General features: G+C 40.5%; 1 protein-coding gene across 2 annotated transcripts in view; it reads right to left on the reverse strand.

The window, feature by feature from the left end:
* Nucleotides 1-27013, reverse strand: part of EFL1 (elongation factor like GTPase 1) — a 171775-nt gene that overhangs the window by 109699 nt on the left and 35063 nt on the right. The window contains exons 13-16 of one of the 2 annotated variants that reach the window (XM_090028278.1): nucleotides 21813-21872; nucleotides 8742-8893; nucleotides 7343-7521; nucleotides 3752-3887 (exon numbers count right to left, since the gene is read on the reverse strand). In XM_090028278.1, the coding sequence (XP_089884404.1) occupies nucleotides 3752-3887; nucleotides 7343-7521; nucleotides 8742-8893; nucleotides 21813-21872 (527 nt within the window). The remainder of the gene's footprint in view (nucleotides 1-3751; nucleotides 3888-7342; nucleotides 7522-8741; nucleotides 8894-21812; nucleotides 21873-27013) is intronic. The other variant, XM_090028279.1, reaches the window with a different exon arrangement.

Raw genomic sequence — 27013 nt, forward strand, 5'->3', positions numbered from 1 at the left:
AGAAAGATTAATATTTCAAGGATATTTTTCAATAAAATATTAAATACAATGACCAAAAGGAAACACATTCCTGTCTTCAAAGCCTTCATATCAAACTATTCCTTTAATCATTTGCTTTTACTACAAGCCAAAAGATAATGCAAAACTACTCCTCAGAATCTGGCAGAGATTCTGCCTTAAAAAGAAGCCACTCATACACAACAAAGTGAGAAATATACAATATGTTTTAGGATTAGAAATGGGCAATCATGATTAAATGCATATTCCATATGGCAATAATTTAATTACAAAGAGTAAAACTACTGGGCTTTGAGAATAGCTTCCTTAATTTCCTAGATAATCTACAAGTAATTTCCTCAGATGGCTTATAAGAAAGCACTTATACATCCTTTGAAGCTGAAAGATAAATTGCCTTTGAAACAGAAATCATTTGTTACTAACTGCAATTCTAAGAGCCTTGAACCAGCAATTATTACAGATTCTTCTCTATAAAGATACTGCAATATCTCAATGAAAGGTGGCAAATCAATGCAAAGTCAGAAAACGTGTTTGTTGAAACTACACAAATTAACAGTGCACCTTTATGGGAAAAGAAAAAGCAAATGAAGTAGAAGATAGATAGGGCTTTTAGCTTCTTTGAAAATGCTTTAAATGAGATTTGATTATTAATGATGCTTCCGCTTCCATGATGCAGGTAAGTATTAATGTAAACCCATTTGTCAATATATGCAGAGATGAGAAAATAGTGCGTTACTAAATACACACACACACACACACACACACAAAATATATATATTTTGGCTAACAGCCGTATTTCCTTTAGAGCCAATTCTGATCTTACGTTACCAGTGAATAACTGCTCTTAAATTCCTGGCAAAGCTACTGCCACTTTTTGGGATGTTCCATATTCCTGAAATAATCCACACTTCAATTCAATTGCAAATCAGCATTGCCAGATGCTCATCATATAGTGTGTGTACTTAATATAGTTCTACCATCTTGAATGCTTCAATTGATTCCAGAAAAATACTTCTAAAATAAGATAAAAGGAGGTGGAGGAATTGTCTGTAGACTTTCCGAGTAGCACATATTTTTAAGGATGCCCAGTGCACAGAGGCATATATACACTGACAGTTATAAGAACCTATTTTGTTGTAATGGTCAGATAAAAGAGCTGCTGTTATCCTTTAAAGAACAAAAAATCATTATAAATAATTGCCAGTGTACAATATGCATATTTATCCACTTATTCTTAACAAAAATGGACAACCTAGCATATCAAAACTACCCTAAACTGCAATATAGAACTTTACATAAGAAGCTTGTGGAAACACTCACATTTACCGATTGCGGAGAACACATTAAAAAGAGATTAGTAAATACATATATCAGAACCAAACCTTATGTTAATCCTTAATTTACACTAAGGCAAGACTAGAGTACAAAAAAAAAAAAAAAAGCTGTTTGAGGTGGTCTTCCATAAACACTGGAACAAGGGTTATTTTTCCCACCTGGGACATGTGTTAAAAGTCAATTTTTAAAAGGTAGGCTAGAGAAAAATGTGGCCTATCAGCTACTTCAGACTCATTCTTCTGGCTGTACACTGTTCAAAATCTACAGAATTTATGCAGCATTAAAAGTTCTCTTTTATGCTTAAAATATACACATCTAAGGTATTCTGCAGATTTGTGTAAGGTGGTACTTGTGTCATATACCAAGAGGTATAAGCCATAGGTATCATGGCTATTTGAATACAGTAAAAGTGCAATTAGTTTTCTCTTGATGCTTCAGAAAGACAAAAGACATTAAAACAAAATTACCTATTGCCTTCTATAAATAAGCAGCCCATTCATTTAAAAAGCCAACACACAAGAAATATTCCAGTAAAGAAGAACAAAATCCCTGTGTTTCCAGTAAGTATTTTTTTGTTTTTAACTTTAGGATATTTTCATTTAAAATACATCCCCAGTTGAGGAGTTAAACACCCCACTTGAACGGGCTCTTACATGTCAGCATTACTGTACAAAATTAGGGATCTAAATAGAAGAGGACAGTTATTAAGTATCACGATATTAAATGATGCCCCATGCATAACCATAAAAGGTATAAACAAAAATGTAGTTTACTGAAATTCATTATTTTCTGAGATTTCTAACAAAAAATAGTGGGTATCATATTACTTCTGAAGATGTTTCTGCAGCACTTTAAAGGATACTGACTTAATAACATCTGGAACTAATTTTAAGTTTCCATGATAGGTCTAAAAATCTGGAAACATAATTTAATGTCCCATGTACATTATAAGGAGATAGCAAAACATTTATTTAGAGGCATATGTATCCCACAAAAAGCATTTACACACACACACACACACACACACACACACACACACACAGCATTTTAATTTCACCGTTTGACCATACGTTAGCGTGAGCTGATATTAAATGCCAGATTATGAACAGTTTCACTTCTAGATCATGAACTGTTTTTGTACTAAATCAATTCAAGGCCTTCTAGTTGCAGTGGCTGAGGTCAAATGAGAGCAGCTCTATATTTACTAGGCTTCACAAGTCAAACAAAGTGAACCTTGTACTTTTTATAAATAGTCTGGTCAGTGAATAACCATGATTTGTTCACGCTAGCAATAAAATATATTTATCTATTTTTCTGACAGAACCTTACATTTGGGATTTATAAACTTCACTCTCAAGTACCAGCTTTGAAAATAATCAGATAGATTTTGGGTTTTTTTAAATCAAACTTCTATTTTTAAGTTTTCAATTACACTAATGTGAATTCTGACATTTTAGTGAAGTTGAAGAAACTCAGAGCTAAGCTACAAAACAATGCAATTAGTTGATCTGATTATATTATTTACAACAGTTTTAACATTCAAATGGTCTTACTTACAAACTAACTCCTTTGTTTTACAAAGCAGTGTGTACAGGGATACCAAATTGCTGTTATCTGTATGCACAGTAAGAAATCCAAGAGTCCCATAATTTCATATAAATCAGTTGATAAATCTGAAATTAATCCCACATTGTATTATACAGTTCATGCCAATTTTCAAGAACAAATATGTAAATACAACGTCAAAGAAATTATATTAAATCTATATTTTCCAAAGCATAAATTCTGTTTTTGCAGTAAAAGTGGTAATCAGAAGAAACAAAGAGCAATACAAGGTTAGTAACAAAAAAATCTTGGGCAGAATAATCCCAGGTTTGGTATCGAGTAGCACAAGACTGAATATGGGAAAAAGTCTGAGAATTTGCCACAGGCATAAACATATTTCTTAGCATTCAGCAATCACTAAGATCCATTAATAATAAAACTGTAATTATCCACATCACTAGAAAACTACGATAACAAGGTTTCCACTTGGAAAACTATTGTTTCTAATCCTTGCAATTCATGAGCTACTTAAGACCCTAAAATTGCCCTTGGTGCCTTGTGGTAGCGATGGTCTCCAAGACTAAAGAAGAAAACGATTCAGACCAGTTTAACTTGTAATCCCTTATGTTATGCTACTTGTACATTAGTCTCACTTCCTGACTCAAGAGGCACAGAACTCAAAACCATTCAATTTACATAGTCTCTTCCTCCCCATATTCAATTCACTTAAACACAAATGTTCAAAACCTTTAAGCTAATGCTTATTCTTAATTAACTGCAACCACATGTGAACAATATCTTTTATATACTGAGCGATATACGGTTGAGGCTCAGATCCTGAACAAACTCCTACCTAGAACATTGCCTGAAGGCACTTCTTCTAGATCCTCCAGTTCTCTTCCCATCAGCAAATAGAGGTTTTCTAATATACAACAGCCCATGTAAGGTACTGATGGTAGATCATCTGCAGCAGAACACCCCAATGGTAACTAGGAACAGAAAAGGTAACTGTAGTTATTTCTCAGTTAGCTCCAAACCATTAAAAAAAATCTAAGCAATTTTTTATTTTAAAAAATTAAACTATTAGAAAAAATTCTGAGAAAGTAAGATGATATTCACAGTAATGTACTTTAAGGATATACTTTCAGGTGTAAGAATCATATTATATATATATATATATATATAGGAAATAAAACTCTGACAAATCAGTGGGACTCTTCCGAAATTTTCATGTCTCTTTCTATGATCTCTGTAGAACAGAGACATCAAAATCACACTTCCTTCTGTCCCGCAGGCTGGATTTGGACCCACTTTGGTGGTGGGGTGAATGGCATCAGAAAGCCGCAGGAGAGAACACAGCAAGCATGCACCTCCCATCTGGGTTCTGTATACTAGATTTTGATTGCAGGACCTGCCCCTTCTCCCTCCTTCCCTGAACTCCCAGCCCCTCTAAGAGCCCCATGGGCCAGATAACATAGCTGTACAGACCATGTTTGACATCTCTGCTACAGAACATGTCAGAATGCTTCTTGGGGGGAACGGATGGCAAAGGATGGAAAGAACTGCAACATAACTTGGCCTTCAAAGGTGGACTTTTGCTGCCAGAAGGGAACCGAAGTGTAAAAGCTGTTTTTCCCTCCCTTTCCTCCTGCCATTCCCTTCATGAGTATCCAGGCCGTTAAATGAAGGCTACCAAACCAATGACCTGAAAGCCATACATACCCCAAAGAGCACGTTGGTCTGTATCGGGGTTCCAAGTTCAAATAGGCTCATGAGCAGTGGAAGGAGAGACAAGGTAACAGAAAGGCCTTGTTTGTTCTGTTTTTAGTAACTGATAAAGATTCTAATTGTCCACTGGGGATGCTGAAAAAACTGCTTTGTGCAAGCACTTGTATACAGAGAATAACAGCTGCAAACAGTTCTTAGTCTACTGTCTCTATCTTCTGGAAGGGAGAAACCATATGCCAGTATGTATAACACATTTTATTTCAAGAAAACTTACAAATATTTACAGTACTGGTTATTCTAAAAATTACGTATTCACTTGCACAATAAAGGAAGCAAAAACTGAGTGGACCGATGGGTTTCAAGAAAAATGCAATGCTTAACCAACACTAGTAGGTTAAGTATTAAAATTCTACATTTTTGCCCCAAATTGTGATCCTCTTAAGATGCTTCATGCATATCTCAGAAAGCAACAACAAATACAATTTGGAATAATGTAACAGAAAAATAAATGACTCAACTCGTTACATTAACTTTCATAATACCTAATGGAAATTCTATGACCACTAAGTTAAAACTTTTTTAGTACAGCATTAAAAAAAAAAATCCCTCAACAGATGGTGACCATAAGCAAGTAGATTTTTTTATTTGCCGTAGTTCATAACTAAGTATTAGTTCCCCTATGCCTGTCACAATCCAATAAGCTATAAATTTGAACAAATTGCTGGTTTCTAGTAATTTACTGAAGTTAACATTAAAAAAAGATGCTGCAGTTAAGTGTTACTTAGACTTGCATGTATATTTTCTGTTTGATGACAAATATATACTATTCTATTTGTACCTTTCCTAATCTCAAATGAATTTAATACAAATAATTGAAATGTGTACATTTAAATGAAAGTTTTATATAGAACTATACACAACTGAGTATCTTTCACTGGTCTGAAGTTAAAGCAAGATTTTTAAATGTATTAACAACTGTCCCTTCCTCCTCATAAAAAGTGGTCTAAAAAGAAAAAGAAGTTGCACTCAAAAGTTTTTTCTTCATAAAAGAATAACAAAGAAACTTTGAATATTCCCATACCCCACATTTTTCTCACTTATATTTTACATTGGCAATTCAGATTCTGTGGTGACTGATGAACTAGTGATGACTTCAGAGTCAAAAGAGTGAAAATTGAATAATTGAAAGGGGAAAGAATTTTTACTCAAAACAAAAGTATGGCTGATGAGAACTTGAATCTGACATTTTTAAGGAGAAGACTGAAAATGAGAACTATACATATGCACTTTCAGGTTGTGTTTATCATGATAAAAATCGCAAAAATGGATTAGAGCTCAATTTTTTAAAAGTCCTTTGCTGCTTATCTTTAAGCCACTATACTGGGTTAATTCTACCATCTCAGGGGAAAAAAACATTATAGCCATCAAGTTAAGGTTTTTTATTAGACTTTTTTCCCAGTAAAAATCAAAGGGTGCGCCATTATGAATGGATCCACTCAAAAGAAAATGTGGATGTAGTCCTTTGTGGAATAATTATATAAACCTTACCCTAGGGCAATCTATACCTCCACATTTAGGAACAAAAAAACAATCAACATATCCACAAAAGTAATCTCCTATATATCTGGGCAAAATCTCAGTTTTCACAGATTAAAGTTCAGAAATTCTGATTTAAAAGCCACGAAAATTTAAGTATTAGCAACAAGCTGGCACCTAGACAACATACAACAATCAGATACAAGTCAACTGACTGATGTAATCATATGAGTGTTACAAGTCACATAAAAAATAACTAATGTAACTTTTGACACACAATATATAGATTATATATAAGCATACATTCTCAAATGGACGTACAGGGCATGTAAAGCTACCAATAAATTTCCATTCTGAGATGAGGTTGTTAATAAATCAGATTTTTATGGAAAAGAAAAAGTAATCTCAAAATCTTAACTCCTTTAACTGTGATACTTCGCACAGGGGGACTCTACATGAGACACTTACCACTAAGCCGCCTATACGCACAGACATATTAGGCCAGAGAAAACAAATCAACTTTGCCGTAGGTTATTACCACCCAATTTGAGTACCATCTTATGGCAGAGTTATTTACTTTGCTACAATGCACATGTCTAGCCCTGACCCGTAGCACCCTCATGCCCCAGCCAGCCCTTCCACAGCACACTGAGCGGGGGTGGACCAGCTAAAAGCTGACCCCCTAGACCCTCTGTCAGGCAAGTCTGCACAGCCCTGGCTCAACATGCTGTGGTCCTGGGCACACATGTAAACGCTGCACCTGAGAGCAATAAACTCCAACATGAACTACATCAAAGTTTATTGTGTAGTGTTCACTGCACATGTAGATGCACCCACAGAGAGACATGCAACTTTGAGTAAAGTTGTGCGTGTATCTATACAAAGATACTTCTCTTTTGCTACACCTACCTAGACAGCATGGGATGGATACTACTTAAATTACGAGAGACTTTCACCTTTGCTATAATCCTAGTTTACAAATTTGGGATTAAGGACATAATGCAAAACAGCCCTTATTGTTAGTCTAATAGTAAAATTTTGGATACTGGTTTCCTAAATCACTCAGGTATTTTTTCAAATTCCACAATAAATTATAATGAACAGCATCTGAAAGGACATTCAAGTTATCAAAGTTAAGAAACAATATCAAATTAAGCTGACATTCACTATCACCTCTTACCTTGTGCAAAGATTCAGAAGGATCATATTTTGGTCCCAGTACAAAGATCTTTTGCCCTTTTCGCACCACACCACTGAACACTCTAGCAAAGGCAATGAAAGACTCCTTGTTGTCTGCTTCCTGTTTCAGAGTTTTGAGGGTCATAACCTCTATTTGACTGGTGAGCTGCTGCTCATCACCTAATCAAAGTTAAAAAATAATGAAGTGGAAAACTGTTTTCTGTAGCATTTTGAGAAAAAAAATACTAATCAATCATGTAGAGTCCACATTGTGAGGGCACATTTGGAGAAAATAACTCAAGGTTTGGGCCTTGAACACAATTTTTGTAGCAGTGTAACTGTTTTGGTTGGGGTTTGATCTTGGCTTTTTTTCCAAGAAATAGTTATACTGGTATAAATCTAGCAGGGCTAGATTGGCATAGCGGTGCTTTACACTCATGTATCTTAAACTAATATCCCTCTTCATGTATAGTAATATATCTATACTAGTATAACCCACCCTTACAGCAACAGCTACCTCAAAATTTGTAGTACCCAACTCATTCAACCCTGCTGCTGCTCTCCAGCCTCCGTATTTCCAGACCCATGGGGAGCCCTACAGGCTGGATGACACAGCTCTGTGAGCTGGAACTTGGTCAGCCCAGCTCCAAAAGACTTACTGCTTTAACTTATAGCATTACAATTGTGTGTGTACACAAGTCTTAAGAAAAAAGCATGACCTAAGGACCACAAATTCAAATTCTCTCTGGCACAAATCTGAACAACCACCACCAGAAACACTTTTAATCAGACGATTTAAATATTTATAGGAGCTGAAGAACATTGGTCATAACAGCTTATAGTTAGCACCACTAACAACTAGGATTAAATTTTTCACTTATCTATAATCATGTATATGTACGAGGTTATTTCCATACAACCACATCTGAATTAAAAGGTAAAAGTAGTACTGACTGATTGATATGACTGGCTATTTACTTCAACCTTTCTCCCTCTCTTGCACATTTTTCTCCTCTCTCACTCCATCTCCAAGTTCTTCCCTTTACTTCCCTCCCTTTTTATCCATGCTGGATCTTGCTAATCCCGCTTCCTTGCTTTTCTGTCTACTGAAGCCCCTCTTCAGTAACACCAACACAAGCATTTAAATAGCACACACAACAAATTGTGGCGCTAACAGAATATTTATAAATCATCACTCTGCAGGCATATTTTAGACCATTTTGTTACCTTGTATGTGCCTTGTCTGTACATATTGTAAACTCTTTAAACCTGGGACTCCTATTCTTTGTACAGCTCATAGCACAGGGAGTCCTGCCCTTGTTTGGCTCCTATACACTATAATAAAGTTTAGCCCAATGAGAAAAACGCATAGCAAAATTCAGTCTCACTATGTATGATACCTTTTGTCTCACCCGTCTTCCCAGTTGTTTCAGGTGCATTTCCACAAAGGGCCTTTTCTGGTAGCTCTTGGCTTTGAATAGCTGCCAATTTTTCTGCATGCCTTTGTCTTGCAAGCTCCCGCCTTTGAGCAATTTCTTCCTGTGTTAAAGGCCTATACACAACTTAAAATTATTAGCATTTGGAAATTATACTAATTTTCAAATAAATTAAATCAAGATGTATGCAATGCTATGTCTGAGGTAGGCAAAAATGAACTCAGTTTCCAAAGTTTTTTATTTAAGGTTTGTTACTAAGGTATTTTAAAGGAGTAATAAAATACTCCATTCTTCTGCTCCACTAAGGAAGGCTCTACAAAGATTTATAGTTATACTTCTGGCATGGAATAAACCTACCTGATTTACAATAGTTCTGCGAATTATCATATTTTAGTTGAGTAAGTATGCAAGGGTTAAAACATTTACTTCCTCTTATGAAAAGTAGCATTTCATATTAATACATTAGAATTATAGCTCTAAATAATATAGACAAGTAATCTAGTCTAGAAGCAGTTATACTAAACCACTACCACCAAATTGCAAAATGAATTAATTTATATTTAACCAGTAGGAAATATTTTCTTTTTAAGGATTACCTGTACCATTTTTAAATCCAGCTTTAATTTCTTAGATAATACTGCAAACTACTAAGAGAAAAAAAGGTTTTGCTTGATATATCAGCCCTCATATCTGGTGAATATATACCCTAAATAACATGCAAAGAGTATAACTTAAAAAATTAGACTATAAACGGCTTTAAAAAAATTCTTACAATGCACCTTGGATGCAACAGTACTTTTAGCAAAATCAATGGCAGTTTTTCCTTCAAGTCCAATAGGAGTAGTTTCTCCTCCTGCATTTATATTTCCTTCATGCACTATTAGATGTGCAACACAACTCAAAACCAAATATATTCCTAATAAGTTCTACCTGGTATTCAAAAGTCTCATGAAGTAAAGAGAGTTGGACTTAAACAACCAAACAAGACTAATAAACTGGCATTATCTCAATTTAGTCCATACTGGGCATTTATCTTTAAAAAAAAAAACTTGTTTTTCCTTTTTCTTTTTTTTAATAGAAAGGGATGAATTACGAAAAAAAATTAAGATGACTGACCAGAAATGCCTACATTTCTTGAAGACCTAATGTCACATAGTAATTCCTTCCAAAGGGTAATAAAGGTATAACTATTCTTAAATGCTATTATTTCTAACATTTTTACAGAGCTGTGGCTGATTTAAGTTTACTACAAAAGAATCCATTGCAGTATCATATATCACTGCAGCCTCTCACAAAACCTTCTGACAATAAGTTTTGCCACCCTCCCCACTTCCCACGAAGCCTTTCTTTGATGCAGTCATGAGCTGGATGCCTCCCAGCTCCAATATTGTTAGTATGGCTGGCCCAACTGCAATTTGTATCTGCAGGGCATTTCTTTCCAGGACGCTATAAGCAATAATCAATAAAAACAGCTTCTTCTAAAACAGACAGAGTCCATTCCATACAAAATGTACATAGCAATCAAAGGTTTCTATGCCTACATCTTGCCCTCGCCATCTCTGTCAAAGCTTTGGTAATCCTAAATGGCTCAGAATCATGCCTCAGAGCTGCTATACACTTCGCCTACATTTGGGCAGAAAGCAGCAGCCTTCATGTAGTTTCTCTCTCCTTAAGCAGCTGCTGCCTGGTCCCTTCCTTTATTGCAGTGATTCATAACAGAGATGCACTGATGCATCAGTCTGATATCAAATCAGTACCTATATGAAGAAAACTGTCTATATCAGATAAATACCCTGCTGCGCACAGCTGCAGCGCAGCACAAAGCACAGCCGGCAATGTGGAAAGCTGCCTCCAGCTGCTAAGTCGGAAGAGAAGGGAGGAAAGAGGTATGGGGAGGCAGATCAACAGCCCCCCATGGTGAGGGGGCAGGAGCAGGGGCAGGTGCTGCCCAGGCAGGGGGGCGGCACAGAACGTAGGCACGTGCCTTCAGATCTCCATGGCACAGGGTGGGCAGCAGCTGTAGGGTGAAGCTGGTGCCGGTGCTGGTGCCGGCGCTGACCAGGGCTTTTCTTGCTGGGGGCTGGGCACGAAGCAGACTCCAGTGGCACTGGGAGGAGGCTGCAGCCACCTCAGATTTCGCTGCAGCTCTGCTCCCAACCCCGCACCACTGCCCACAGCAGCCTCGGCTTTTCTCAGTGCTTGGGCGGCAGTGGGGCATTAGGCCGGGGTTGTGCCAGGCAGTGGCATGGGGCAGGGCTGGAAGCAGAGCTGCGGCAAAATTTGGGGTGGATGCAGTCTCCTCCCAGCGCCGCCACAGCCCACTCCAAGCCCAGCCCCCGCCAAGGAAAGCCCTGCACAGCGCTGGCTCCAGCCCCACCCCGCAGCGGCGGCCTGCCCCGCCCCGCAGACCCAAGGCCACACACTCCCCACCCTCCTGAGGTGCAAGCAGCAACAGGAGCTGCCCCCACCCCATGAGCTACACCCCTCCCTCTGCCCCCTCCCTCACCACAGGGGGGTGTCGATCTGCCCCCCACGACCCTTCCACCACACCCGACATGCCACCTGATGGCAGCTGTATTGGATACTGTATTGGTTTGGGACAACATGCCTCCTTAAATGTCAGCTATTGGTATTGGCCTCCAAAATGTCTATTGCTGCACCCCTAATTCTTAATACTTCTAAACTCAAAGGACCCCGCACAAAATACCAGCTCTTAATTTTTATTCATTTTTGATTGCTTCCAGACATTAAAAAGACCCAAGCAAACCATGCTTTACTGGAAGCAGCAGCATGTTACTTCGACCCGGCTCTACAGCATCTGTGTACACTGAGTGCTTCAGTGGGGTTTTTCAGCAATTCAATATTAGCTATATTGGAGTCAATCAGCTACTAGATAAAAGCCCCACTAAAACATGTAGTCTATACAGACACTGGGCAAGCCAGGTCCAACTAACATGCTGCCTCTTCTGGGCATGTGCTGGGCTCAGTGCAGGGACGAACTGAGTTGCAAGTAAAGCTCTAGTTTTGGTTGTTTTTTAACATCTTCAAGCAGTCATTTTGACTACAGAAAAATAGTAGATCAATTCTTCTATTGCTAAGAGCTCAGAAAGCCCACAACAGGTCAGAATGTTTTCGACACTATGGATTTCATTTTGAAATCCCAGCGGTTATCTTGTAAATCACATTAGCACACCTAACAGTGCTAGGATGGTGTGGCACCCTGAGACACCCTTGATAGAATTTAAAGGCTCCCCAAGGTGCCATGGACCCTGGCTGAGAATACCTGCTTTACTGTCTGGACAGGATATAACATATTAGCCCTTTTTTGATTTAAGCCTTAGAAAAAAAGGGTACCTTGACCTTGCTAAAGACAGGCAGGTAGGTATTTCCAAATTAACAGTTGGCCAAATAAAGACCTATCTGCAATGAAAGAGTATACATGAATGATAATGATAATAATCATCCATTATTTATTGAAAGTATACCCTAGAACAAGGTTGCAAAAAAAGAGGAAAATTATCAACAATATTGGTAGTCAGGCAGAAAAGTTAAGAACCAATCAAAGAGTAGCCTCAGTCAAAATGATGGCTTATGTTTTAAACTCTGGAAGTAAATAATGCACGTTTAACTGGGGTTTAACAGGTGCTCAGTCAGAAACTGTTGTCTTCTTTATCAAGCATATAATCTTAATCATAGTTATATCATGTAGTTAATACTTATTTACTATCTTAACTGCATTTATATATATATATAATTTCAACAGTCTTAATATGATACATAAAAAATTGATTTGATCCAATACTAATATCTCAAGAGTAAAACAGTATGTTCAGCACCACAATTCTGGAGCAGTGCTCAACTTAACTGGGTCAACAACATTTCCTTGTTACATCTACTTGTCTTTAGAGATCCTCCAAAGTACTGTCCAGGCATAATTCCACTTAATATATGAGGTCAGATTACAAAAATGACATATGTATTACACAGATTCCCTTTCTCTCAAGAATTAAATAATTTTCTAAACTTAATTTAAAAATTTCACTTTCCACCATTACTTATGTGATGCATTATCAGGGGTTTAAATATGAAAGAGGCTCTATTGGAAAAGTTAAGAGCCAAAACATTCCTAAATTACATGACCAACTGTTTTCTAATGACAGCACTATGTTTTCAGTTTTGAAAATGTTAATATTTTCGGCCATGAGATGGAAGGATATACAGTATCTTTGGTATATTTAAATTTTCTTAGTACACAAGCAATATGGGGTGATGTGGCAGGGATTATAATCACACAAGCATAAGCATATAATCACACACATACATAAGCATATCTGATCAAAGAATACTTGTGAACTAAAATTCTTATGCAATAGTATTCACATGCATTTAAAAAATGGATAGATATTAAAAGCCCAGTGGAAAATAAAAAGCATGCATTACACAGATTCCCAATAGCCTCTTTAATACAAAGTGAAAAATCACAGTACGCAGCTGTGCTTCAGTTCACACACATTTTCATGAGATGATTTAAAGACAGTGATAATAAAAGTGCAAACAAAATCAGGGTTTTCCTGAAAAGATACAAACAAAAATACAAAGATGGAAAAGTGGGAGAAGTGAACAGTGCAGATCAAATTAATCCCATTTTTACTCCTTATCACTTTTTTCCCTCCTAGCTCATCTGAATAAGCAACAACATAACTGGAATTAAAGAAACCTCCAATCAGTTCTGGTCTTCCTGCCTGTTACTGTCCAATATCATCAAACCACCTTTTCCTACGGAAGCTAAGCAAAAAGAAATGTCTATTGCATTACATCCCAACATGCTAGATCCTCCTCTGAGATGAGGCATAAAACAGAATGCAAACTTATTCTTCAGACAGACACTCATTCAATCTACTGCATAAAAGGCCTACATTGTACCATTCTTCCCTTTTTGAAAAGTGGCTCATTTTTCAGTTTTAAATTTAAGATTTCTAAATATTTAGTTGGTCTAATAAAATATCACATTACCCAAAGAACCTTGCCTGCCTGTGTCCTTAGACCAACACAGCTACAACCAACCTTAAAGCATAGAAGATATTGAATTTTGCCATTTAAAATGGAAACATCACGGCATGAAGAAGAAAGAAGCCAAGCTCAACAGTGACATATTTTCTAAGCCTATCCAAGAAATGTATCATTCCCAGAGGACTAAACACATACAATTCTCTGACTACTACACACTACTCCAAATATGCTTACCAACTATGCAGAACTTCAGAAAAGCTTAGAAATCATGCCCTTCACATAACCTACTCCAAAAGATCATTTCAAGAAGGAAAACAACACATGCTACAACAACTTAAGAGATAAAATACAAACATCTTTCCAAACATTATGCAACATATACAAAAAGACTACTAAAGGTTTTTTTTTACAACATCCATCCAACATAAAAAGAAGAACTGGAACCAATTACTACAGGAACAACTTTCCCAGCCACTAAACCACCACCAGAGAATCAACACCAATACCATACAACATTCCAACTTCATACCCAATGAAGCTGAAGGAACCAGTCAACTCTCAAATACTGGCACTCTCTCCACGAACACACTTACCAAACTTCCTGTGGCCCAAAGCACATCAAATGGACCCAGACCATATCAGGACAAAAAATGTAAAACCTGCCAACACATCTCCACCAGTCACATAATAACTACACCCCACAACAGAACTGTCAACATTCCTGCACCTTACACCTGCACCTCCAGAAATGTAACACATCTCATCCAGTGCACCAGATGTCCTGATGGAAAATATGTTGGAGAAACCAAACAACTGTGCATCAGAATGGATGCACACTAAAAATCTATCAAAGATAAAAATACCCAATTACCTGTGGGTACACCCTTCTCACAAGACAACCACTCTCTCTTCAGTCTCTAAGTTCTAATCCTCAAAGGGAATTTACAAAACAGCTTTTGTACATGAGCCTACAAATTTCACTTCATAAATCTAGTGGATACAAAAAATCATGGACTAAATATAGACATTGGATTAATGGCACATTATACTGCCTGCCATCTGATAATCCCAGGTAACCTGTCTGCATTTTACCAGCTACATTCTACCACCCGTTCTACATTCTTTCTCCCTGCTCCCCACTTACCTCTCATCTATTGTCTCCCATTCTCTGAGATGCTCACTGCCACACATTTGCATTTTCACAGACCTGTATTATGCATATTAGCTGCTATTATACCCAGGAGAGCACACAAACTCCAACAGTCTCCCTGTGCAGAAGTGGAGGGTGACAACAGTGCAAACTTACTGAGAGACAGTTTGGATACATGCTCTAGAACAGTTTTACCAGAATGAGTTCCAGAGGACTAGCCAAGAGGAATTACACAGAACATTCCTATTGGTGGCCAATAAAACGCTTATACCCTAGTATAATGTATTTTGCATCTAGTACATATTTTACAGACGAGTTACTTCAGAAATGCTTTACAGAGTTCTAAGTTTTATTTGAGCTCTTCTTGGAACTTGTAGAACTTACACTTTTTAATATATGTACCTACCGTGTTTCCCCGAAAATAAGACATACCCATAAAATAAGCCGTAGCAGGATTTCTACGTATTTGCGCAATATAAGCCATACCCCGAAAATAAGACATAGTGATAGGCGTGGCTAAGCGTACCGGCGCGAAGCGGTAAATAAGACGGGCAGCCCTTCTCATTTGCCCCATCGTGACAGCTGCTATCTCGGAGGTGACCGGAGAGGGAGAAATAGAAAGTGAAAGTAAAAGTCTTCTCAGTGAAGTGAGGAGCAGGAAGTTCTGCTTTAGGTATTGTGTGTCCTCAGGGGGAAGAATAAAGCTGTGGCTGCTGTTTTACTCAGCACTGTGGGTCTCTCTCAGTGTCTTATTTTCGGGGAAACACGGTATACTTAATAAAAATAAGCCATCCCCTGAAAATAAGCCATACTGTGTCTTCTTGAGGAAAAATAAATATAAGACAGTGTCTTATTTTTGGGGAAACACGGTATTAGTTACCACAAATCCAACAGTACAGAGGCAGAAGGGCAAGAAAGCTATACTTAATATATGTATTAATTTATTATTCATGCCTCATCTTGCAGTGTCTTTTTGATATCATATTTATACTTGTCACTGGTTCACTAATGAACATTTGCCTCTTTAGAATTTAGGCCAATGTAGGAGTTTTCTGGCTATTTTGTGGAACAGAGTTTGCTCGAAATCTGAAATACAGGAGAAAATACTTAAGGGTTTGGAATGCTTGAATAATTCCCAGAAGACAGAGCAGTGGCTTGGTTTATAATGATCCCATTTGACTACACTCTTACTCAAGTGCACCAAGAACAGTGTGTGATCCAGATAATCTCTTTCTGAGGGATCTAGTATATCTGGCAGGAAAGAGGAAGAGGATGCTGGTATTTCTGCCACAGTGTTACCACAAGAATCTGTCTAGCTCTCAGCCACTTACAAAGCACACTAAGATATTTCAGGGTCCACTGCAAGGCTCCACACCCCCTAGGGCCTTCTCAAGTATCCCCTGACAACCCCTGCCCTAAAGAAGATACTTCATTTGGCTAACCTTTGATCCTTTTACCACATTACAGTATTTTGTCCCTCCCATACCAGTAGCTGGGAATGTTTGGTATTGTCCAATACAAATGACTTAAAATGCCCATGGGTGGAGACCTCATTAATGCTTGCTACATTGATACTCAGGGCCTGCATTCAGCCCCTGTTCAGTTTACACCTTACTGAAAGCTTGCGACATTGTTACTCAGCATGTAGTCCCACAACATACAAAATGCACTTTACTAGACAGGAAAAGTGGACTAGACAGAACACCAAGACTATGATATCAATCAGCTGAATTTATGATAAACCTATCCCTTGAAAAATGTATAGTAACTGTTCAATATGGGAAAGCAATTATGTGGAACGTGTGATGTCCATTCCTCTAGTGCAGCCCTTGGACCAAATCCAGCCCATGGAGGCCCACAGAGATCCTCAGGGATTAGAAAATTTGGCAGGGGGTTGTGGTGGGGGCGAAGCTCTGCGCAGTCTGCCTGGGCCACTGCCATGGAGTAGGGTCAGGGCTGGGCCCAGTCCCCACACATTCAAATCAGGCCAAGCTGCTCCTCGTTTCCATGCCCCCCAACCCTGATAGAGGACATTCTGCCCTGCCCCTCCTCCCCCCAATCCCCACGTGCCTGGATCAGAGCCAGGCAGCTCCACACATCCACATCAGGACTAGGCCACTTCCCTGCACCTCTTCCAGGACAGAGGGATCACCACAGCCAGATCAGACACCCACCACACTGGCCCTGCACACTGGATCAAGCCCACCAGCTAGATCCAGCCCAAGGACAGATCTGGCACCACTCACTTGGCCCACACGGAAAGAAGTTTGGGCACCACTGTCCTAGCAAATTTAATCACAGAGCAACTGCTTGAAACAAAATGGCTCCCTGGTATTTAGTGGCTAGATGTTGTAACAGTGCTTACTGTAGGCAGCTAGCTTGGCAGAGCTGATCATGTATCAATTATCATGGAGTAAGTTTACTATGAGGTGAACTCCAGGTTACGTTACTTCTTAGAAATCCTGCCATCTATTCACCCCTCTGACTGCCTTGCCTCCAACATCAACCTTGAAACTGACATGACTTAGTCCATTTCAGGACTCTTGACAGCACAACACTGACAGTATTTGGGATGGACTAGACAGGTTAACTGTCCATCTTGCATCAGACTATTTTCCAATTGGGCCCAGTATTGCAGTTTAGCTTGTAGTCTGCTGTGTTATTCTCATAACACAACATTGAAATTGGTGAAATTTTCATTGTCCTCCACTGGATTCTTTCTAATTTGTCCATATACTTTCTGTAGTGGGGGGCAAAAACTGAACACAGTACTCCAGATGTGGCCTCACCATTGCTGAATAGAGGGGAATAATCACTTTCCTTGCCCTGCTGGCAACACTCCTACCAACGCAGCCCAGGATGCGGTTAGCCTTCTTGGCAACAAGGGCACGCTGCTGGCTCATATTCAGCTTCTTGTTCGTTGTAACCTGCAGGTCCCTTTCTAGATACCTGTGCATTTATCAAATACTTCTGGTCCACTTCTGGGTTCGCTGCCGAGCACACTGGAGAGCCCCCTGCACTGCTGTGGGACGCTCCATGAGCCCCAGCATTGCAACAATCATGAGCCGCGCTGCTACCTCAAGGTACGTAGAAAAAAAAAACTTTTAAAGCCGTACCTGTGTCCAAATCACTGTTTCGCTGAATTGGTATCAAATCTTCAGATTCAGATTCGGCCAAATCAAATCGGGGACAGCGACCCGAACCAACAGACTGAATCACTGTCTCTGATTGGAGCCAAATCCGAATCGAATAGGGCCCATTTCACACAGACCTGATATCTTTTAAAAGATAAAATTGTATCCATCAGCAACTCTGCTTGACCTCTCCCCATTCTAGGACAAAATCTCACAGAAAAACAGAGAAAGTTGCATCCTACAGATTTTGTGCATTTCCAAGAGCTTTAAATCAGGCATGAGTGCACCCAGAGCCAATTGATCTGGTCCATGGACACAGTGAAAATCTTTCAGTTAAAGATGTTCCTAAATCTTCATACTAAAAGACTGTAGCTCTTACAAGATCTAATCAAAACATTCTTTTCAAGCAGTTTTAAATTGGGAATTTTATTAAGTACATTTCAATTGGTCTTTGACATTTAGAGAAAAAAATTAGTCAATTTCTCTCATCATTCCCAGTTAAAAAGTCATCCTAACTATAAAGTTGCTATCAAGGATCTCCAGTAATTGCCAACACACCAACAGTGACTTCTGCAAATGTCTGTAGCTCCCCTATAAAACCCGAGCACCGCCAGGAGTGACCAGGAATAACGGTCACAAGCTGGCAGAGGGAAGGTTTAGGTTAGATATCAGGAGGCGCTACTTCACGGTCAGGGCGGCTAGGAGCTGGAACCAACTTCCAAGAGAAGTGGTGCAGGCTCCTACCCTGGGGGTCTTTAAGAGGAGGCCTGATGAGTACTTTGCTGGGGTCATTTGACCCCAGTACTCTTTCCTGCCATGACAGGGGGTCAGATTAGATGATCTGCACAGGTCCCTTCTGACCCCAGAAACTATGAAACTATATTTGACTCTACCCAGTCTGTAGCTAAAATTATTTTTTTAAAGGGGGTCCAAAGGCAATTGGCTTCTTTTCTGATTAACTTCCATGAGGTCAGGGATACAAGTATAATCCTAGCTATCAAACTAAGTATGGACCTGCCATCTGTACATGAGAAAATTGTATGGAGTCTTCTAACAGAGCTGTAGCCATGTGGACTGCTTCATGATTCAGCTGAATTACCACAAACTTCTGATGAATAGCATCCTTAAATAGAAAACTTTTAAAGGACAGTTTGTATTCCTTGCAATTCAACACAAGGACACAACCAATAGTTTTCCCGTCCTTTAACCTCAGAACATATTCAGGAACCTGATCCAAAAAATATATAGGCATTCCAAAATTACACTCCTGACCCAAACAATGATTTAAACAGGCACATACTAGAACTTTTGTTCAGCAACACTTTAAAAGCAATGTAAAAATACTTTTCTGTTTCTGCAATAGACGATTACAAATTTTACACAGCTCGTAGTAGGAATAATTAGGTGTAGCAATAAATGAGCAACTGAAAATAATCCAGATTAATATTTAAATAAGTATAAAAATTACAGTGGTCTTATAAAGCTGATGCAGAAAAGTAATCATTTTTCTACTTTTTATCGTACAGTAGCAGACAATTTTTCTCATTATGTGCATCTCAATATTTCAGTACTTAAATGCAAAGTATCTGCTCGAAAGCTTATTTGATCCAGATATATTTATTATATATAATCATATGATTTTTATAAGTATATGTTTTGTATGCAAGAAAAACCTATAAATGTGTCATGATAAATAAAAAGAAAGGAAGTCAATGTTTGTTTTAATAGTTTTGTAGGACACCAAAAGCTATTCCCTTCGTAATCTCTCAATTACTTAACATCCAGTGATCTACATTCAACCCATGAATAAAAGTCATTTCTTTAGATCAGTGCCAGGTGTCCCAGTTGGGCACAAAAATAGCTTGTCTCCATACAGCTGTTGGAATACTTCAAAGCAACCATGTTAAACATGTTTGTTCCCTTCCCTTTTATGAGACTATTCTGCTTTATTAATTATATAAGTAGGTGTCATTCCCAATGTTACCTGATAACTCTAACTGCATGTTCAGTTGAAAATTGTTAATAGTCTATTAGAAATGACCATTAAAATAAGTACAAACAACTACTGTAATCCAGGAAAAAAACTTCTGCTCAGCATGGCAAACTGTAGTTGGATTACAAAGGCAGAAAGTTCTTTAACTAAAAAATACAGAATCATAGAAAAATCAGGATTGGAAGGGACCTCAGGAGGTCATCTAGTATAAAGCCCTGCTCAAAGCAGGACAATCCCCAACTAGATCATCCCAGCCAAAGCTCTGTCTAGGCAGGTCTTAAAAACCTCCAAGGACAGAACTTCCACCACCTCTCTGGGTAACCTGTTACAGTGTTTTACTACCTTCCTACTGAGGAAATTCATCCTAATATCTAACCTAAACTTCCCTTGCTCCAACTTGAGACCATTGCTCCTTATTCTGTCATCTGACACCACTGAGAAAGGTTCAGCTCCATCTCCTTGGAACCTCCCTTCAGGTAGCTGAAGGCTGCTATTAAATCCCCTCTCAGTCTTCTCTTCTCTAAACTAAACAACCCAGTTCCCTCAGCCGCTCTTCAAAAGTCACATGCCCACCCCCTCTCCATTTTCATTGTCCTCCACTGGACTTTCTCCAATTTGTCCACATCCCTTCTGTAGTGGGGGGCCCAAAACTGAACACAATATTCCAGATGTGGCCTCACCAGTGCTGAATAGGAGGGGAAAAATCACTTCCCTTGATCTGCTGGCAGTATTCCTACTAATGCAAGCCAAGTATGCTGTTACCCTTCATCACAAAAAGGGTACATTGTTGGTTCCTACTTGGCTTCTTGTTCACTGTAACCCCCAGGTCCTTTTCTGAAGAGCTGCAGTTTAGCCAGTCAGCTCCCAGCCTGTACTGGAGCATGGGATTGTTCTGTTCTAAGGACTTTGCACTTGTCCTTACTGAACATCATGAGATTTCTTTTCGCCCAGTCCTCCAATTTGACATGATCTCTCTGAATCCCAGCCCTACCCTCCAGCATATCTATTACTCGCCTCAGGTTGGCATCATCTGAAAACTTGCTGAGGGTCCAGGCTGTCCCATCTTCCAGGTTGTTGATGAAGATATTGAAGAAAACCAGTCCTAGGACCAACCCCTGCTGCTAATTAGACCCTACCAGCTGCTAACTTGACACTGAGCCACTGATGTTGGTGGTCTCCTTTTCAGCCCAATGATCCAGCCAGTTTTCTATCCACTTTAAAGGCCATTCATCCAACCCATACTTTCTTAGCTTGCTAGTGAAAACGTTGTTGGAGACCGTGCTAAAGTCAAGATGCATCACCTCCACTGGTAGTCTCTCCAAATCCACAGAGCCAGTCATTTCATGACAGAAGACAATCAGGTTGGTCAGGCATGACTTTGTCCTTGGTAAATCCATGCTGACTGTTCCTAATCACCTTCTTCTACAAGTGCTTAGAAAGAGATTCCTTGAGAATCTGCTCTGTGATTTTTTGCAGGAACTAGAGTGAGGCTGATTAGTCTGTAGTGCCTTGAATCCTCCTCTTTCACTTTCTTCAAGATGGGCACTATATTTGTTCTTTTCCAATCATCCAGGACTTCTCCTGACCACCACAAGTTTTCAAAGGTAACGATCAGTGATGCTACAAATCACATCAGCCAACTCCCTCAGTACCCTTTGATGCACTGCAACCAGCCCCAGGGACTTTTATAAGTCTAAGCTTCTCTAAATAGTCCCATATCTGTTCTTTCACCACTAATGGCTGCTCACCTTCTCTTCAAACTGTGCTTCCAGGTGCAGTAGTCTGGGAGCTGACCTCGCCTGTGAAGACTGAGGTAAAAAAGGCATTGAATACTTCAGGCTTTTCCACATCATCTGTCACTAGGTTGCCTCCTCTATTCAGTAAGGGACCCACACTTTCCCTGATATTCCTCCTGCTGCTGACATAGTTGTAGAAACAAATGGTAGTTTATTTATGAGATGGTAAGTACTTATACATTTTAGAGCTTCTTAACTGTTCTCTCTTAGATAAAATCCATTTGAAGCGCCAGCTGAAGCACACGCATGTTGTACATTTCTTTAAAATGAATCTTTAGGGAAAATCAGAAAGAAAAGTACATGCACTAACAAGTATACAACAGCCTGTTGATTCAAAACATGCAAACAAGCTACTGGCAAAAAACAAAGAAGCAATTATCATAGTAATTTCATGCAGAAATTGTAGGATAAAGTGCCAATTTCATGGTGACATCTAAGGAAATGTCCCAATTTTATGCTGACTGAAGAGAAAGAAATACAATTTCATATAATTTTGAGGAAAATGACAGGATATTATAGGATCCATATCATCTGCTGTAGTCCTGAAGAAGCCAGAGCCCTATATAATTTTAATGTGGGCAGCTCATTAGTTCTGTAAGTTACCTTAATATTCAGCTAATAGTAAAAAAAAAGAAAGTGTGCTGGAGCTTGTGTACTTGTATAAATTGTTTAGCATCCTATAATATTTATACATCAGATTCTACAATGCTATTTTAGGATTTGAACCTGGCAAATAGCAGTTGCTGGGCTTATGTTTAATCAATGTTTTACAATACACAGTAAAATTTACAAAACAATTAAAGGGGCAAGAATGGAAAATGATCACTACAAGCTATTATAGTCTCTATATAGTCCCATCTTATGTTAGGATAAATAGAGTTCTGAAAATGAACAATGTTCCAAAGCAGCACCTTAGAAACTAAACAAGTTCCCTAGCAGTTGCAGCTGCAAACACCCTAGCACTTGCAACTAGATTGCCTGAAATAGTCTTATTAATCATCTGGATTTGTACGCCAGTGTTTAAGAAACACACAAGAACAAACTGGCACCAGATAGAGAGCATAAGTTAGATTTCTGATCTCTGAAAATTATGCTATGTTTCATGCACGCTAATGTTTTAACAGCCAAAGAACTTTGTTGAACTAGTAAAAGGACAAACAGTATGCCTTCTGTTCTTAAAATGATTTAATGTTATGCTACAGTAGTGTGAAAGTAGATTGCTAGGTTCACAAGTAATGCCACCTTCCAACATGATAATGGCTGCCAGTTGCAGGTGCAAATGAGGCAATTTTAAGCAAAGCTTCCCACACCTCCATTAGGAAACATGTTTCATAGACAACATATGATTTTCAGTCTGTCAGTTTCTAAAATGTTGTATTAAGAAAAATGATAAGCATCAGTTTCGATGTTATTTCTACCAGGAAGGCAATATATATGAAAAAAAGATGAAGCGCTTCTGTTTGGTGAACTCAGGCCCTCATTGCTGAATACCTGATTACAATGTATTTTGCATCTAATTAAGATGCTGATTTTTTAAAACACATTTGAGGTACTTGAGATTTACCAAATTAGATGATTTAAGTTGACAGTGTGACAAAATGCTAGGCTCAAGCCATTCCTAATAGTAACCTGAAGAATTTATCAGAGAATTCCAGTGTTGTTTATAATGCTCTCCTCAAAAGTCCATTCAATGAAACGAGTATTGAAAAAATGCTTTTTTTTCTTGGCACTGAGAAAGGCTAATTTGCTCTGTGCCACAGAATATACTCACTAAAGAGCAAGTGTAAGAAATGCAGTGAGTGACAAAAAAGAGCTGCGTGAAAGAAGAGAATGTGATTTTCCACACCAATTTTAGGTTACAAAATTAGGCAAGTCTAATTGTGTAATACATGACATGCCTATATTGATGATGACCCTCCAAAATGCTGTTATATTTTCACTGCCTAATACTATACAGTTTTCCTCTAGAGTATTAGGAATTAACATGATTTCAGTGACTTAATCAAATTTGTCCCAGCTACCTTTTTTACTTGAGCACAAAACGTCTATAACCAAACAAAAAAAATGCTTACTAACCACACGTGCTTCACTTTTCAGATTTCCCTAAAAAGAAAATATTCTCCATCTCTCCTCTCTACTCCCTACCATCATTTTTACAGTTTTGGACAAGGGGAATAAAGATTTCTTATGCCAAAAGCTGGGAATAAACAATAATTATTCCTGGCTCAAATCTTGCCAGGGTTGGTGAAAAATATTACATTCGAGTTATTTGATTATATTAAGAGTTATATTTGATTATAATAGAAATTCAAGCAGAGTATTGTATGTACACCCTTCAAAGCAACCTGATTGTATTGTTTTGCCAGGTAGCTGTTTTATAGCATAAAAAGATGGAAGATTAATTCCAGAAAGAATAATACAAGGCAATTATATGCTGTCACTAGCTGTGGATAACTGGTTGTTAATTTACAAGTCACTTTAGGTACCTTAACAAGCTGAGCCTCACCACAGACAAACAAAAACAAAGGCTGGGAACACACATTCAAATGATCTGAGAGAACTCTCTGAGGTTTGTTTTCCTGGTAGAAAAACACAGCCAGAGACCCTTGAACAGTCAAATCCTGAGCCCCTGAGGAGCAGAAACCTTGCAGTACTGATGCCATGTAGCCAGAGGGCACACATCTCAGTGTGCTCTGCAGGCTCCCTCAGCCTGCCTGGAGACAAATGCCAGCAGCAAACCATTCAACCCTCTTTGGCTGACCCAGACTGCTCAGATGCAACCTGTGCACTCCTGCAGCACAATGTGGGTGTGAGGGAGCGGCGGCTAGGGGCGGCCGTGAGCTCCCTAGCGCCGCCTACCGTGACGTTAGGGTGACGTAGCACCCTCAGAATCTCGCCCGCCACGACTTTGATGTTAAGAAATATGATGTGGAGGCTGCCAGTTTCCCTAATGGACGGTCTTGTTAGTCGTCCCTATTCCCAGACGGGTATTTGATAAGCATCCTGCCTTAAGGGCAATGCGTGCCTCCAAGCCTCCCCCTTAGCACGCCCCAAGCCTCGCAGCTATTCCGGGGGACGCTTGTATGGTCCCTCGCCCCTCGGGTGCCCTTGTTCTCACTCTCGGGCACCGGGGTTCTTCGCCCACCTGGCGCCTCCTTGGGTCGGGCCCCAATCTCTGGCCCGTTGCCCACGCCCTGGGCCTATCACGCTGGCGCCCAGCTACTTGCTGGCGCCTCCTGGGTCGGCTCCTCCAGCGCCGCTCACTACCGGCCCCCTGGGCCGGGTTCTAGCCGGCGCCTGGCTAATCGCCGGCTCTGCCTGAGTCTGGAGCACTCTCGCCGCCCTAGCCTCAGCGCCCTCGGGCCGGCTCACTCTCGCCGCCCTAGCCTCGGCGCCCTCGGGCCGGCTCACTCCCTGCGCCCGGATCTCGGGTCTCTCGCCACCCTCGGGCCGGCTCACTCCCTGCGCCCGGATCTCGGGTCTCTCGCCACCCTAGTCTCGGGTCTCTCGCCACCCTAGTCTCGGCGCCCTTGGGCAAGCACTACCGCCGCCCTCGTCTCGGCGCCCTCGGGTGGCTAGCTAGGCTGCTCTCGCCGCGCTAGCCTTGGCTCAATCGCCGCCCTAGTCTCGGCGCCCTTGGGCCGGCACTACCGCCGCCCTAATCTCGGCGCCCTCGGGTGGCTGGCACTCTCGCCGCCCTGGCCTAAGCTCTATCGCCGCCCTGGCCTCGGCGCCCTCGGGCCGGCTCACTATCGCCGCCCTAATCTCAGCGCCCTTGGGTGGCTAGCTAGGCCGCTCTCGCCGCGCTCTGTCTCTGCCCTGCTCCGGGCCTTGCCCTCTCGGGCTGACTCTGCGCCTCCTGCGCTCTGTCACTGCTCCGCTCCAGGGTTAAACACCGCCCTTCTGGGCTGGGGTCTGTAACCCGCACACTGCGCCTCCCTGGCGCAATACCATGCCCAGCCGCACTGACACTAGTGCCCCCGGCACAGTGCCTCAACTGGGCCCTGGGAACCCCCAAGCTGTTGGGGAGCTCCCCTGAGGCCTCCTCGCTCCCCTACAGCCTCCCCGGTCCTCCGGATGTAAACTATAACTAAACACTCAAGCCATCTGGCTATAACATAAATACAAAGGCTCCACACGCCTAACAACTCCAAGCCCCACCAGGGCTCTCAATCCTACCTCCAGTTAGGGCGATCCTGTTCCCTGCATCATTGCAGCCGGTTAGCGCGATGAAGTAGTAGCCACTAACCCCGGCCGCTCAGCTCAGCCGCAGAGCTCCTGCTCCTGCGGCAGCCAGAAGGGAACTGTGTCTCAGGCTCTGGCCTGAGCTGGTTATAAAGGCCTGGCCCTGCCCCGTTCCGGTCATGTGACCACCTGGTTGCCCCTGGCAACCAGGCACCTGGGCTGCCTGGGTGATTGGCGGCCCTGCCAATCACCCTCACAATCACGGAGCCCCTCTGTGACTCCGTGACAGTGGGGATTGTGAAGGGGGCATGTTCTGCTCCCTGTTCGGCAGGAGCAGTAGAGTATAGCTGAAGAACATGCTGCTCCCCTGGAGACTGGGGGCAAAGCACCCTGGGATGCTGGAGGACTGGGCTGTGGCTTCTCTCAGAAGAGAAACTGTCAGACATTTGCTCTACCAGGAGAGATTTAACCCTGGCTGTTCCCAAGTTCTCTCTCCCAGAGCAGCCATTTTTGTTCTGGGAGAAAAACCCTGAAAACTCTGACCATATTCTAGAAGGCATACAAAAAACTAGAACTCTTGGTTCCAAAATGCTACCTTTTATTAGACCAACTGGGAAATAGCAAGAAAACTGTCCTTTTTTGCACGCTTTCAGGATCAAAGTCCCTTTGTCAGGCTCTGGAAAAAGTATATATGATACAAGATGGTAAAAAGTCCCCATACATAGGAAATAAAGACCAACACGGCTACCAAGTACACCCCGACCATACTACATTTGTGGCTTCTAGTGGGAAAGCAGCAAGTGAACATCTGTATGTGACCCAAGTCTGTTACTAACTACCAGATTCAAAGGACTGTTTAGAAAAACTTACCTATAAACACAACACTGAAAAAAAAGGGAATCTATAATTAACGAAAGTCCCTGGTTTTTGCAATGGAATTAATTGTTTGTCAGCCAGTGATTTTGATG

The sequence above is a fragment of the Crocodylus siamensis genome, chromosome 15 (genome assembly GCF_052110815.1).
Source record: "Crocodylus siamensis isolate JL-2025a chromosome 15, ASM5211081v1, whole genome shotgun sequence".
Lineage (NCBI taxonomy): Eukaryota > Metazoa > Chordata > Crocodylia > Crocodylidae > Crocodylus > Crocodylus siamensis.